At 37.1% G+C, this 14,076-nt stretch overlaps 2 protein-coding genes across 2 annotated transcripts; both read right to left on the bottom strand.

Moving 5' to 3' along the window:
• Window positions 1-1,882: 1,882 nt before the first annotated feature.
• On the bottom strand, window positions 1,883-8,376 carry LOC145229641 (uncharacterized). The gene is made up of 15 exons (XM_080094976.1): window positions 8,340-8,376; window positions 8,045-8,155; window positions 7,643-7,915; window positions 7,351-7,464; window positions 6,708-6,818; window positions 6,147-6,422; window positions 5,738-5,851; window positions 5,248-5,358; window positions 4,758-5,012; window positions 4,479-4,592; window positions 4,298-4,411; window positions 3,479-3,754; window positions 2,965-3,081; window positions 2,282-2,554; window positions 1,883-2,066 (listed from the first exon to the last, which is right to left on the bottom strand). Exons 1-15 carry the CDS (start codon window positions 8,374-8,376, stop codon window positions 1,945-1,947), a joined length of 2,418 nt encoding a protein of 805 aa, XP_079951102.1. The 3' UTR covers window positions 1,883-1,944.
• An 847-nt stretch (window positions 8,377-9,223) lies between these two features.
• LOC145229640 (uncharacterized) lies at window positions 9,224-10,519 on the bottom strand. Its single transcript, XM_080094975.1, has 4 exons — window positions 10,422-10,519; window positions 10,000-10,257; window positions 9,516-9,629; window positions 9,224-9,348 (listed from the first exon to the last, which is right to left on the bottom strand). Exons 2-4 carry the CDS (start codon window positions 10,202-10,204, stop codon window positions 9,224-9,226), a joined length of 444 nt encoding a protein of 147 aa, XP_079951101.1. The 5' UTR covers window positions 10,205-10,257; window positions 10,422-10,519.
• Between the last annotated feature and the right edge of the window lie 3,557 nt (window positions 10,520-14,076).

The following is a 14,076-nucleotide window of genomic DNA, read 5'->3' as shown; positions in this document are numbered from 1 at the left end:
TTTGATTTTCAAACTGCTAAAACGGATTTCGTGAGGATTTGAAAAAGATTACCAGCCCAGGAATCATATGCGCCAGACTTTTTATCCGCTTGTGTGCAAACAATGCGAAAAAACAGGCACCGGAATCGTCACAATACAGTTTATGACGTCATAAACAGTTAGCTCCTTTCAGCTAAACTAATTCATCAAGTTGGAAATTATTAATCTGAGCGTTTAGAAGACCTTGAATGGTATATTTATATGATATAAACCTAATTCTTCCAGTTATTTTGAAACAAAAAACAAGCAAGCCATTGGCGGCCGTTGGTGAAATACTATGCGGTCCCATAAGATTAAAAACTTTTGAATGCGGCCCTTTCACTGAAAAGTTTGCCCACCCCTGGTGTAGACGTTTCGACAATCTGATGAAACGTCTACACGATGTATTCTATATACACCACTACCTTGGCAGTAATGTTTATGATTAAAGTAATAGGCTAATTATGTTAGTATTATCAATATCCTCCAACACGGAACACTGTCGTAGTTTTTTTTTTAAAAAGCAACTTTAACAATTTTGATGCTAGTTATTTTTTTGCCACCTGCGGAAAAGTACTGTGGCATACCATTCTTTATGATATGCAACCGAAACAGGTCCAGGCATTTACAAATTTAGCCTGCGGCAAATTTCGAACCTACGACAAATATTTATGCGGGGTTCGTGGTGAAACTTTTACGTTTGCAGCTCCTTAATGTGAACTGATTTAAATTCACGAAACGATTTAACTTTAAAACTGTAGAAAGTTTGGACACATTGAACGTTTAATTGCAATAACAATTACATGTGCTGGTCTCAATGCAGTTGTGTAGACTAATGATAATTGGTAGCTATAGTACTTATAACATACGAACTGGCATTTTTTTTAAAGTTATTAAAGCACATTAACAAATGTTTGTGTTGTAATTTGATTAGAAAAACAACACTCTAAATAACTATGTCCAAATTTTAACAACGGTATATATCGTTGTGTAAAATTATTAGAATGTTTTGCAATATGCTGGGCTACTTGTTTATGACCTTGTCTAGTTTGTTGACGTTGGCTTGAAGTTAAGAATCGAAGAGAAAAGCTGGATTAAACGTGTATCTGTTGCAGCACATTGCATTCGTAGCATTCGAAGCGAGAACAGTAAGGGGGCATGTTGAAAGTTCTGCTGTTGTAGTACGGAGTTGGATGAAAATTTTAAAAACCGTGTTAAAGCCGAGGTACGTGGAGAAGAGCGATGGCCTGATACGTTTAACGCCACAATCCTTTTGTTATGTCGGGTTGTTATGTTGTTATGTCGGGGCGAGCAATATTTAGTATGTGAAGTAAATCATAGCAATAAAAACTTATTTCCTGTAGGGTTTTTATTCTTTGTGGTTAAGTATTTGGTTTCTCAAATTGTTGATCAAAGTTTCTAGAAATATAATCAAAACCAATTTTAAATGTGTTTTTGATTGTTTGGTCAAATTAATAAAAACTTGGTATTTGAACTAGGATAATAACGATGCCAATTCTAGGCGATTTTCTGTGCAAACGTTAGAAAGAATTTGGCCGAAACCGATGTTCATTTGGTAATGTTTTATTTTTAAAATTGTAAACTAATTTGATTATGGAAAAACACACTTTTATACAGCCTCATGAAGTTCATGAAGTACAAAGTATTATCTGCCGTTTGCCTTCCAGACATTATGCAGTGGAACATTAAACGTATATCTCAAGAGAATCACTTATACGGTGTGCAAAAAGCTACCTGAAATCGAGGACACCATTTTCATGTTACAATTCTGCTATATTTTAAACATCGTTATTGCTCAACAGGATTCATATTTCTTTTTTAAAAGATATAAATTGATTGACGATTGGCTCGAAATAGTGGAAGCACTATGACTAGCCCAACTTATTTTTTAAAAATAAAATTTGTTTAGTTTGATATTTTGCATGTTTCTCCCCTGAAGCCTGGTGGACAATTACAGATCCTTTTTCCTTTAGTATTGGTGCAACTTGCCCCATTTGCACAAGGACTCTTAAAATCCTGTTGTGTATCTGCGAATTTAAACAATAGTTTCGAATCATTTTGAGTTTTTTGAAGAACCTTACTTGCAATCTTATGACCAAAGTACTTTACACCAAAAGCAAACGACTTATGCAAGACTTTATCATTTAATTTCAACTCTTATGATTAGACCCAAACTATTCGGTAAACACATTGAGAATCATAAAATACGATTTCCTCAGAAATTCAAACCTATAAAACTTACTAAAATTTGCGGTCCAAAGAAGTCTAACTCTTCTCTGACCCCATCCACTGTTCAGGCGGTCAGTTCTCCTCACCACCGCCCGAAAGCCCCAGGTAAAGATGTCCGTGATTGTTGCCTCAAAGGTATCACTGTAACGGGTGGAGCCCCTTACAGTTGCATTAATTTCAGTGGCCCTTCCACCGTGGCATTTTTCATAGACGACGTTGACTGTTTTGGTGCTAGGCGGCCTGTCTTCGAGAGACCCAATAATTTTTGTTCCACTTACTCTTGTGACTGTAACATAAAAAAATAGAATCAAACACCCAATGAATTGACTTTCAGTTGAAATGTCAAGTCATTTTATCTGTATCTCTTCTACATCTTTGAATGTCTTACGAGCAGGTTGAAACCACTTACTATACAGTTTATTTTTTGTTTTTTTATCATTTAAAAAATATTAAACTATGTGTTTACTTTCGTATGATACATTTAACTTGGATCGCCCTATTGACTTTACAGGACTGTCTCGATTTTTTGGTTTTGTAAAAAAACTTTTGTTAAAGGACTAAACAACAATTTTATGAGTTGTTTTGAGCACCAAGTTTATGTTTTGAATTAAAATGTAAGGTTACTTGACTTTTGGTCTCAAGTTGTGAACTGTAATGTGGTGATTTAGATGCTAAGCTGTGTTGAGAATTTTTTACCTTTTTCACAAAATTCTCCAGAGTATCCTGGTGAGCAGTTACACACTCTTCCATCTTCAGCATTGTTTGTACAGCTTTCCGCGCTTACACATGGTGATGCAGAGAAATCCCGAGTTTCTTAAACAAAAAATATATATTTTAAATATCTTAAATTTTTATCGTTAATTACTTTCATCTGTTACCCTTTAAGTGACAGGTGTAATGTAGATTCAACCTTTAATTCACTTTACAAAAATCGTTTAGTTGGGATGGCAACAATTTAGCTTTCGTAATAATATTTAACTGTTACTGTTAAACTTCTTCATATTCTATCGTTTCAAAGTGGCTAAACAATAGAATTAAAACAGTCTGACAATATATAAAGCCGATAATCAAAACTAAAAGAACTTATAAAGGCGATAATTACACAAGTAATACAGGGCAAACTTGCAGAAAAGGTAGATACAACGAGTGAGTGAACACTACGCTCACATTCGTAATAGTAACTACAACAATTAGGAAAAACCTGACTTACTAAAGATAGCTTTGTAACGAAAAACAACCGATCTTTGACTCCAGCCAACGCGTTGACGATCGGTTCTTTGCACCAGTGCTCGAAATCCCCACGGATAAATTCCTAAAATTGTGTATTTGAATGTATCCGGATACAATATCGATCCCCTTACACTTCCCTTAACATCTTTTGCAATTTCGCTGTAACATCGATCGTAGACGACTTCTACAATCTTTCCATACGGCGGACCACTTACGCTAAAACTGGACAAGACCTCTTGCGAAGTGATCCCTGGTTCTACAATAATTAAAAATCATTTGGCACAAATTGTCATAAGGCTTTGAGTATTTTTAATATATATGTAAAGCAGGGCGTTTTTTTTTACCAATATTGTCTAAACCTAAAAAGTTTTAAGCAGTAAATAAGCTGTTGCTGCCAGGCAAAATGTACTAACTTTGTGAGACATTTGTGTTTGGAGATATGCCATTATCATGATAAAGGTGTCTCGTATGGGACGTCGAAACGTCGTTCGTTTATGATAAAATTGCTGGAAAAGCAATGCTCGTTTATAAATTTTAGCAGTGTATGTGCCAAAGTATGTCCAAAACAGTCCAAATTTACATATAAGCTTACAATGTATAAACAATAATTTAACTGTGCCTGTATAACTGATTTAAACAATGATTCAGACAGGTACTTGGTGTTGCAATTTAAGTTTTTGCACGGACAGGACTTGAGTAAGTCATTTTGTAATATAAGTTTTAATTAACACCCGGCCAGAGACAGTGTTTCTTGAAGTCAGAGAATGTTTTTCTGAATCCAATATTCACACAATCTTACCAACATTGCAACGATCTCCGGTGTGTGTTGCAGGGCATACACATCTAAAATAATCCGTAGTTGGTATGCAAGTTCCCCCGTTCATGCATGGAGAAGATGCACAGTGTGTTAAACCTTATAAAATAATTTAGTTTTCAGGAAGCTAGAGTCTTGCGGTAAAAGTTGGATTTTATTAACTTACGAGTCTCACACAATGGTCCAGTTGTAAGTTTTGCACAATCACACGTTGTTCCTGTTTCTATGTTTCTGCACGTGCCTCCGTTTCCACATGGGTTTGTTTCGTGGTTTATTGATCCTAAAGCGATGAAACACTAGGTAATGGCTGGTAATATCATAGTTTTTGCTAATATTCACGATAGCTCTACCTGTATACTACATTATCAGTTTTTTTTTCAATTGTAATCTTTTTATGAAAATGTGACCATATACAGGATTCTTAAATATTTTTTGGACCTCTTACGGAAAATTGCTCTCCATTGGATCAATGCTAAAATGTTTGCGGAGTTGATTTCATTTTTCTTTCGCCAGATCTTGATTTGAAAACCCCATTGATAAACACTGAGCACTCTGACTCCTACATCAGCAGAGAACTGATTGTCAAACAAAGGTATAATTTCAATGGCAGGTTCGCTCTTGCACGTCGTGTAAAGTAATATAGATGTCATGCTGTTTTTTCCATCTCCGAGTGATAGGGTAATGGCGCCTTCTTCGTAACCTGAAAATATCTTTAACTTTAATGTGAGGCTTTACAAAAACGGATGGTTTGTCTATCAGATTTTGTGCTGGACACAGGTACACCATAAAAGATAAGCAAAGTTGGAACTAGCAACAGTAGCTATGCAGTTAATCTTTAGAATATCGTTCTAAGCCGCAATCCGCAAAGTCAAACCATTTTTATATACTCATACTGCTGTCAAGAATAAACAATGTACTTTCTTTGGTAAATTTACCCTGAGTGCAATTTCTTCCTGTTGTTCCTGTTGGACATGTGCAGTTGTAACCATTATCCGATTCTGTGCAAGTTCCTCCATCGCAAGGATTGGGATAGCAATGCACAAGCCCTTAGAAGCAAAATACTTCCGTTTTTATCAACTTTTTATTAAAGTTGTTCCACAACATCATAGGGACAACTGGGGAAGGTGAGGCCACCCGAACGCCAGATTTCGGGCCGGTGTATTGCGCTCAAGATTTAATTTTGGGCTCTTACAACTCGATGTGTCAGAAGCAATTCAATCGTATGGTTAATATTGTCAACAAATGCTCAGATTAAAAGCTTTTTTCAGGACATTTTGTGATTGGACAAAAAATTGATCACAATTTGTATTTCTTTGAAACTTGTTTTTTTATCTCCTTTGTAACAAACAGTAAACTTAATTTTAATCTATTTTAAAAATGGTGAAAATTTTGTTAGCTTCAAGCATGCCGTAAGCCAAAACTTACGTGTTTGACAGCGATCTCCTCCGTACTGCGGAGGACACTGGCAGGCTTGTCCGGCTGCACTGTTGGTACATGTTCCCGCGTTTAGACATGGATTTGTTAAATAATCTTGCGAACCTGCAAACCAAACTCAGTTTTACAGCAAACTACACATTGCAAAATTCCTTAACAAAACTGTATTAATTTTAATGTCGGATAATGCACATATTTTATTTCAATTGTCTCACTTTTCATACTTTGATATCAAACCACTACAATTTACAACAACGACAAAAGTGTCTTGAAACAAAATATTTGAGACATGAGAAAATATATTTTATGTCACGAAAATTGCATTCTAATAAAATACTGTTTTTATCTATATTCTTCTGCAGGTACCATTCACCCGCTATACTTAACAAAAACTTGTTACCGTAAAACGACTTCCACTGCATCTCGACATTTTCCTCCGTCCAAGTGAAGTTTTGGTCCGTTCTTTCTACCTGTGATTGAAATCCCCAATCATAAATGTTGATAATAGTGGCTCTAAATCTTTCCGGACGTCTTTTATCTCCAGTGACAGTCGTTATAACTTCAATTGCTGTCCCGTTGTAACATCGATCATACACAACGTTTATTTGCTTTGAATAGGGTGGTTTGGTTCTCCACCAAGATCCAACTCTTGCACTGCCTCCAACCCAGGCACCTCCTGGAATTTTAATGATGATAAGGTTTACACAATATGTGAGTGTTTTTTTTCGCTTATATCTCAAATAAAATAAAAACTGATGATACTGTTTCTTGTAATAAAAATGGTGTTGTGTTAAAGCAACCAAACTTTTTCCAACACTTTAAAGTTGAAAATCCTAGTTCTTAACGAATCCTTCCAAAACACTTGCTGAAATGCTTTAATGTGCCTAGCACACAGATATAAGTCTATAGGTAATTCACTTTGTGGAAAAGCATGTATGTTTGAACCAAAAATTCAACCTACTTAAAGAGCAATCCGGTCCGCTCCAACCCCGAGGACAAGAACACTCATAACCTGTCGGTAACTCGATACACGTACCGCTGTTACATGGATTAGAAATGCAGTGAACAAATCCTGCCAAGAAAAAATAGTTTAAGTTGCATATAATGCACAGTGTTTTGACCTATATGGTCCCATCAATGCAGCTGGTGACCAGATATAGGCTGTATTGGCTAGTGTTGCCATCCAACGGCACTCTAGTTTGTTAAAAGTTAAAGGCTAAAAAGTCATGCCTCCCCAACTTATTTACAATGGCAAAGCAACTGCTTGGGAACCAAAGTGATGCCGGCTCAGTGTCACAGTATCAATGTAAAAGCATCAAGCCCATAAATGATAAGCTGCAGACAGTGTACACTCTCTCGACCTGATGAGATCTTATAAGTCAAAACAGTGTCAACTCTCTGCTGCTTGTCACTTATTAGCTTGATGACTTTACAAAAATGGTGTAAATGTAAGAAACAAATGACTTAGTACAACACATCGTAAGGTTCTGACTGTGCTGTTAATCTACTCAAGGAAAGCATTTTCTGTTGGTAGTAGAAGAAAATTTGCTTATGGCATTCTGCTGTAGAGACATGAAAACCGAAGTTTCCTTTTCTTGACTTACGTGTTTCACAAGAATCTCCTCCAAACCTGTCGGGACAATCACATACTTGACTTTCAAAGCTGTTGATGCATTCGGCACCGTTTAAACACGGTACGCCTCGCGATTGCTCAACATCTGGAAACCAAAATTACTTGCAATAAAGGCATGATTTTACCATAAACTGTACTTGCAACACATAATATTAAATGTAAAATTGCACTGTTTTTGCAATCGAGCATTTTAACAACGTTCACAGCATTCTTTAGTGTAAATAGTAATGTGGTCACATTGTTTAGGTAAGCCAAAACATTACCAAAGTATGCTGTCCAGCGAAGGTATACGCCGTGTTGGCGCCATCCGATGCCTGATTGGTCTATTCGCCGAACCAATGTCGTGAATCCTCCGGACACTATCTCTAATATTGTGGCGTTGAACGTGTCTCTCCACCTGCGATCGCCAGTCACAGTTGCATTGATCTTGTGGGCAATTCCGCTATGACATTCTTTGTAAGTTACTTTTACAGTTTTTGTGTAGGGCGCAATATCTGGCTTCCAATCAACCAAATATCTTCCTGACTCTTGCGTTGCTGTCAACAAACAAACGCTGATTTATCAAAGCGATTTTCATCCATTATATTTTTTGTTTGGTTAATGTGGTTATTTAAAGAATAAGTTTAATTTGCCATTAAAATAATGCAGCAACTTGTGATTCTTACTTATCTCGCAATTTGGTCCTCCTTTTTCTTCCGGGCAAGTGCAATTGTAGTCGTCTTCGAGTTCTGTGCAAGTTCCGGTGTTGCAGGGATTTGGAATACAGGAAGACAATGCTGAATCAAACAACAAATTAGCTACATATATTTGACCTTTACTGAAAACGCTAATCTGATCATAAGGGTTACGGCTAGTTGTTGCCAGCGATTGTATTAAAAAACCGTGAAGACTGTTGAAATTAAGTACCAGAAATCGCAAGAGATTTTGGGCAATTGCGAGTATAACAAAACTCGATTTTACAAACATGTTTCACAAAATCCTCCAGAGAAGCCTTCATTGCAGTTGCACCTTTGTCCAACGTCAGCATTGTTTGTGCAGCTTCGCGCATTTAAGCACGGTGATTCCAAAAATCTACGTGTTTCTGCAGAAACAAATAAGTACGAATGATTTGTAATGTGGTAAACTTAAATTTATCAACATCGTTTAATCCGGATCTTTGCCCATTAAAGACAAATTTTAGGGTCCAAACGGGTCCGGATTAACGGAGGTATACTGCGTATTTCACCTAAGTAACAAGAGTCTTCAATATCTTTAAAATACAAAGTAAAACTAAATATTGTAGCCTTTCAACATCCAGCCCAAAAATTTAGTAAGATATTTACCGAAAACTGCCCTGTATCGAAGCTTAACTGTAGATTGTCTCCAGCCAGAGTATGGAAAATCGGTTCTGAGCACCAATGCACGAAATCCCCACGGATAAATTCCCAAGATGGTGTGGTTGAATGTATCTGCATGGTAGCTCGACCCAGTAACGCTTGCATTGATAACTCTGGCGATTTCACTGTAACAACGGTCATAAGTGACTTCGATGATTGGCCCGTATGGTGGACCGCTGGCATGAAATCTTGACAAAGGCACAACCGAACTGATAGCAGGTTCTGCAAAACGTGACACAACTACAAATTTGACCCAGATAAAAGTGTTGACTAACAAGCAAACATTTTTCCACTTTTGTCATCGTCGATTTTACCTAATACCTGTGGCTAATAACGACATTTTTTCAACGTACAAAATTGTACATCATACTTGTATACACTGTCTACAACAGCCAACCTAAGCCTATTAGATTTATTTATCCAGTCAAAAAACTTGTGTTTTTTCCGATCTTGAAGTTGAATTTCAAGTTAATACTCACCAGTGTCACACCTGTTACCACTGAAAGTTATTGGACATTCACATCTGTAGTATGAAGGTGTTGGAATGCAGGTACCCCCGTTCATGCACGGGGAAGATACGCAGTGCGTCAAACCTAAAAATAAGCCGTGTTTAAACACAAAGGACTTATCCAACTACGAACCTTAACATTTGACGCATTGTGAGAAAATCCGATAAAGGTAGAGAGAGAGAGAGAGAGAGAGAGAGAGAGGGAGAGAGAGAGATTACCCCCAAACTATCGTGATTAGAATCGAAACTTACGAGTTTCACATCGTGTTCCGGTTGCCAGACGTGGGCAATCACATTCTGTTCCTTGTTCAACGTTTCTGCAGCTCCCGTCGTTCTGGCAAGGATTTGTCGTAGGATCAGCTGAATCTGTGACAAGTAGTAAATGTGTTTGACATGCGCATTTTTTTGTACCGCAACAGTTGTAAAGAGCAGGCGGTCTTCGTTTTGGACCTGACACCGTTTTTTTTATTTTGATTCTTTCTTGATTCAAATTTTCCTTGATGAAGGTAGGATGAATGACTTAATGATTTAATAAATATGAATCAATAAGTATAAAGGTTCATTATAGTCTCCATCCAAACAATCAGCTGGGAGACTCTGGTTTAAAGTTTATCGATACTGTATTGATTCTTTTTTATTTTAAAGAGGATTTTTTCCCTTTTTGTCCGTCCAAAAAAAGCGATACGAAACCCATCCTTATCACAACACGTAATAATTGAATAAGACAGCTCCTCACCAAACACAGCATTCCAGCTTAGTTCAATAGGTTCGTAGGCAGGGTTTGCTCCTTCGTTTTGCCTCCAAACTTTGACTTGAAAACCCCAGCGGAAAATTTCAATGACTTTAGCCCCAACCGTAGCCGACATGTTGTTGCGAACAGAAAGGTTAACTTCTATGGCATCCTCAGCCTTACACGATGAGTAAAGTATCGTGGACGTCATGCTATTTGTTGAAGGGTTATCAAAAACAAGATTTGTTGCGTTTTGTTCGCTACCTGAACAGAAGAGATGGATTTAAAATATGCGCGAAATAAGTTTATTTTGCACAAAATATTCGAACAAAAAAAAAAAAAACTACAAGTTCTTCGTTATTATAAAATCTAATGTCGTAGTACTATCGTGCAGTTGTCGTAAACCGCAAACAAATCGTATACATTACCCTTTGTGCAGTTTATTCCCGTTCTTCCTGTTGTACACGAACATTTGTAACCGTCATGTAATTCAGTGCAATTTCCTCCCCCACTGCACGGGTTTGGGTAACAGTATACCAAGACTAAAAAAGATAGGGATATTTTGTTGAGAAAAAAAATCGATTACAATATCTTACCAAACAGTTAAACGCACATTTAAGCTTAAATAAAGTTCGAACATGATACGCAGACAGATACATGAACCTTCTAAATTGTGGATTTTTAGGTATATATATTAAGTAGAATGATATTTAAAGTTGAAACAATGTCGAACCATAAACCCAATTGACCTAGTTATGTCGCAACACTCAGTTCAAAATAAAACGCTTGTCGCTGAGGATAAAGGTTACGAAATAGGCTTATGTCAGACGCTGTAACCATTTGCTTGAAAAATAAGTCTTTGATTTGCAGCGTAAACCCCCCAGGCCTTTAAGGCACTAAAAGAGATCAGCGTTGCCTGTAAGAACTAAATTCAGTAATTCAGCCGAACATTTTGTGAATTAAATTTAGATGTATCATGTTTGCATCGTGCCAACTCCATCTGACTTGAATGTGAGCTGTATGTTATACATGGTTAGTTGAATGGGGATTACATTTTTGTTCCCTGGTCCGACTCTTACACCATTTATATTTCATTGTACACCTTATATAGTACAGGGTAAAACTCATGAACAAATGCTACTTAGTCGCAGATGCAATATGTCAAAACGTGCGTTGATTTCTGATTTCATTTCGTGTTATGCGGTACTAAACCGGTTCTTTCGTGGCCAGAACAGAAATTCGGAAAGAAAAACGTGATGCGCTCGGGCCTTGTGTCAAATCAATTTGAACTTTTCACTTTTCGAAAGGCGTGAAACGACTTATTTTTAGTGTACGTTTCCAACATATTACGTTCCCTAAAATATTTGCACATGTTGCATTTCATAGGAAATAATTGGTGGCATTGCTTCCTCAATGACCGGTTAAAAATATTTGTGCCCACTTACGCTTTTCACAAAGGTTGCCGCCGTATTGTTCGGTGCATTTGCAGACCCTACCGTTGGCCTCGTTGATACACCTGCCTTCATGCAAACAGGGATTGTCCCAAAACCTTGTGGTTTCTGTTGACACAAAGTTAAGTCAAGGTTATAAGACTACAAACAGATTTTAGCAGCGTTATTTGTTGACACATTGGAAAACAGATTTGCGATGGTCTGTCACAACACTCGGCCGGAAAATACTAATAAAACACTTTTACTTTGGCCAAAAGCAGAATGCTTAACAAACGCATGCTAACGTACCAAAAAATGCCTTCCACGACAGAAAAACTCCGTGCTGACCCCAATCATTCGTCGGATGGTTGGTTCTGTCCACGCGTACTCGAAACCCCCATTCGTAAATGTTAAGGACAGTGGCTGCAAATGTATCTGAGTATCTTTCTTCGCCATGAACTGTTATTTCGAATCGTTTTGCTATTCCAGAAAAACAACGGAGGTACACCACATTTATTATTTTTGGCTGTCCGTATTTGTTGGCTCCGACGCCATCATGCCCTGTGTACCAAGTTCTACCTAAAACAATTTAGTCGTATTCTTCAGAAAGTCCTGTTTCTGGTTGTTTGGTATTGAAACAGTTTTTTTGTATACGGAAACTCTTATGGAATGTTCATATAGTTTGACGACGAAAATGTTACTCTGCATCAGTGTCTAAAAAGGTTACTGTGTATAAATACAAGTATAACTCGAAGAATCTACTTACCTTGAATTCCGACCAGTGCAAACAGCAGCAGCAATACAAATTTTACAAACTTTACCATTTTCAACGTTCTGCTTCCCTGCAAATATATCACGACAACTGTGATCATATAATTATTGCGGTAAACCGCCAAGAAAGGCACGTTAGCCTTTCTCTTTTGGCGGCACCCTGCTAATGTCTATCAATCACTGTGATAGAAAGTGACTGTTTATGTAGGAAAGTTTGGTTTAATCTCCATCATCCGGGGTAGTAAAATTATGATTGCCCACCTCCACTAGTCTTGTAAATTTACGCAGTCGTAAAAAACAATAATGAACTATTATTTTAGTATTAGCAACTATTTAGTATTAGCAACTATACAGAGCATTGTCGCATTTTTATTAGTTTTATTCTCTCAGAAGTATAAAGTAATTTTACCATTATTGATGACAGGTAATTTTTTGCCATCTGTCCAAAGTACTGTGGCCAACCATTGTTCATGGTATACAACCGAAACAGATCCAGGCATTTACAAATTTAGCCTGCGGCTAATTTCGAACCTACGACAAATGTTTATGCGGGGCTTGTGGTAAAAACTGTTACTTTTCCAGCTCCTCAAACCAAGCTGATTCAAATTCACGAAACAACTTAACGTGGAAAGTGTACACAATATTGTATAGAACATTTCACCACAATGAACGTGCAATTGCAATTACATGTACCAGTTTCACGCCCAATGCAGTTATGTAGACTAGTGATAATTGGTAACTATTGTACTTATAACATCAACTGGGCAACATTTGTGAAAGTTATTAAAGCACACAAACAAATCTTTGTGTTGTAAAGTAGCAACGCCCTAAAATGTTTAATTTTTAACAACAATACATATCGTTATGTGAAGCTATTAAAATGTTATACAATATGCTATGCTATTTAGAGGTGATATGTTGTCTGGTTCGTTAAAGTAGGGTCAAAGTTAAGAATCGAAGAGAAAAGCTGAACTAGACCTACATCTGCTGCAGCAGATTGCATTAGTTGCGTTCAAAGCAGAAAGCCGACATGTTGAAAGTTGTGTTGTTAGTGGGTACTTTGGCTCTGGTTGACTTATCTAAATGTGAGATTGGTAAGTCAAAATATCGTGGGGTTGCTTAACTTTTGTTAAAAGTTTTCTTCTTGTTTTTTTTGTGTTGGATATTATTGCAGCTGGATTGTAAGCACTTGTGGGCCATGCGGTTAGCAAATGAGACATTTAGTTTGGCAAAATTTGCGAATTAAACAATCAGAAGTGTCAGACAACCAAATTTTCTGCAAACTATTTGATTAAAATAAAACAAAAAAATTACTTACAACTCAGATTTGTCTTATAAGATTTATCATAAATGGTCCTTTAATTTAATGCAATGCTTTGTTGTCGTTAATGATTGGTATTTTGTCGTAAACTGATACCTCTGCATTGAGAACAAAGACACCCAGATCCGTTTTTTTAAAGGTCATTATCAAATAATTCAAAGCAGAAGTAGCTGGCATTTACTACGCCACCAAATTAAATTGACTCTTTAACCGGTTGCGATAAATACAGCCTTATATCTCGGGTGTTTAGAAACTTGATTTACGTTGACACAAAAACTGTGTAGGAGAAACTTGGGCATGTGGTGAAGCGCTGGTCGGATCCAACATCAATTCTAAAAGGAAAATAATCGATGTTGTATACGAACAATGTTTTACTGGATTTGCAAACCGTATTGAAACTGAAGTTCGTGGAGAAGAGCGATGGCCTGATACGTTTAACGCCACAATCCCTAACATTTATAAATGGGGGTTTAAAGCTCATGTCTACAGAACAGACTACCCTCCAACGCACGACTGGGGCCAAAGAGGAGTTGTTATGTCGTGGCGAGCAATATTTGGTAC

Source organism: Phallusia mammillata, chromosome 5, assembly GCF_965637545.1.
Source record: "Phallusia mammillata chromosome 5, kaPhaMamm4.hap1.1, whole genome shotgun sequence".
In the NCBI taxonomy this organism is placed as follows: Eukaryota; Metazoa; Chordata; class Ascidiacea; order Phlebobranchia; family Ascidiidae; genus Phallusia; species Phallusia mammillata.
This window is presented reverse-complemented; position numbering and strand designations above follow the sequence as displayed.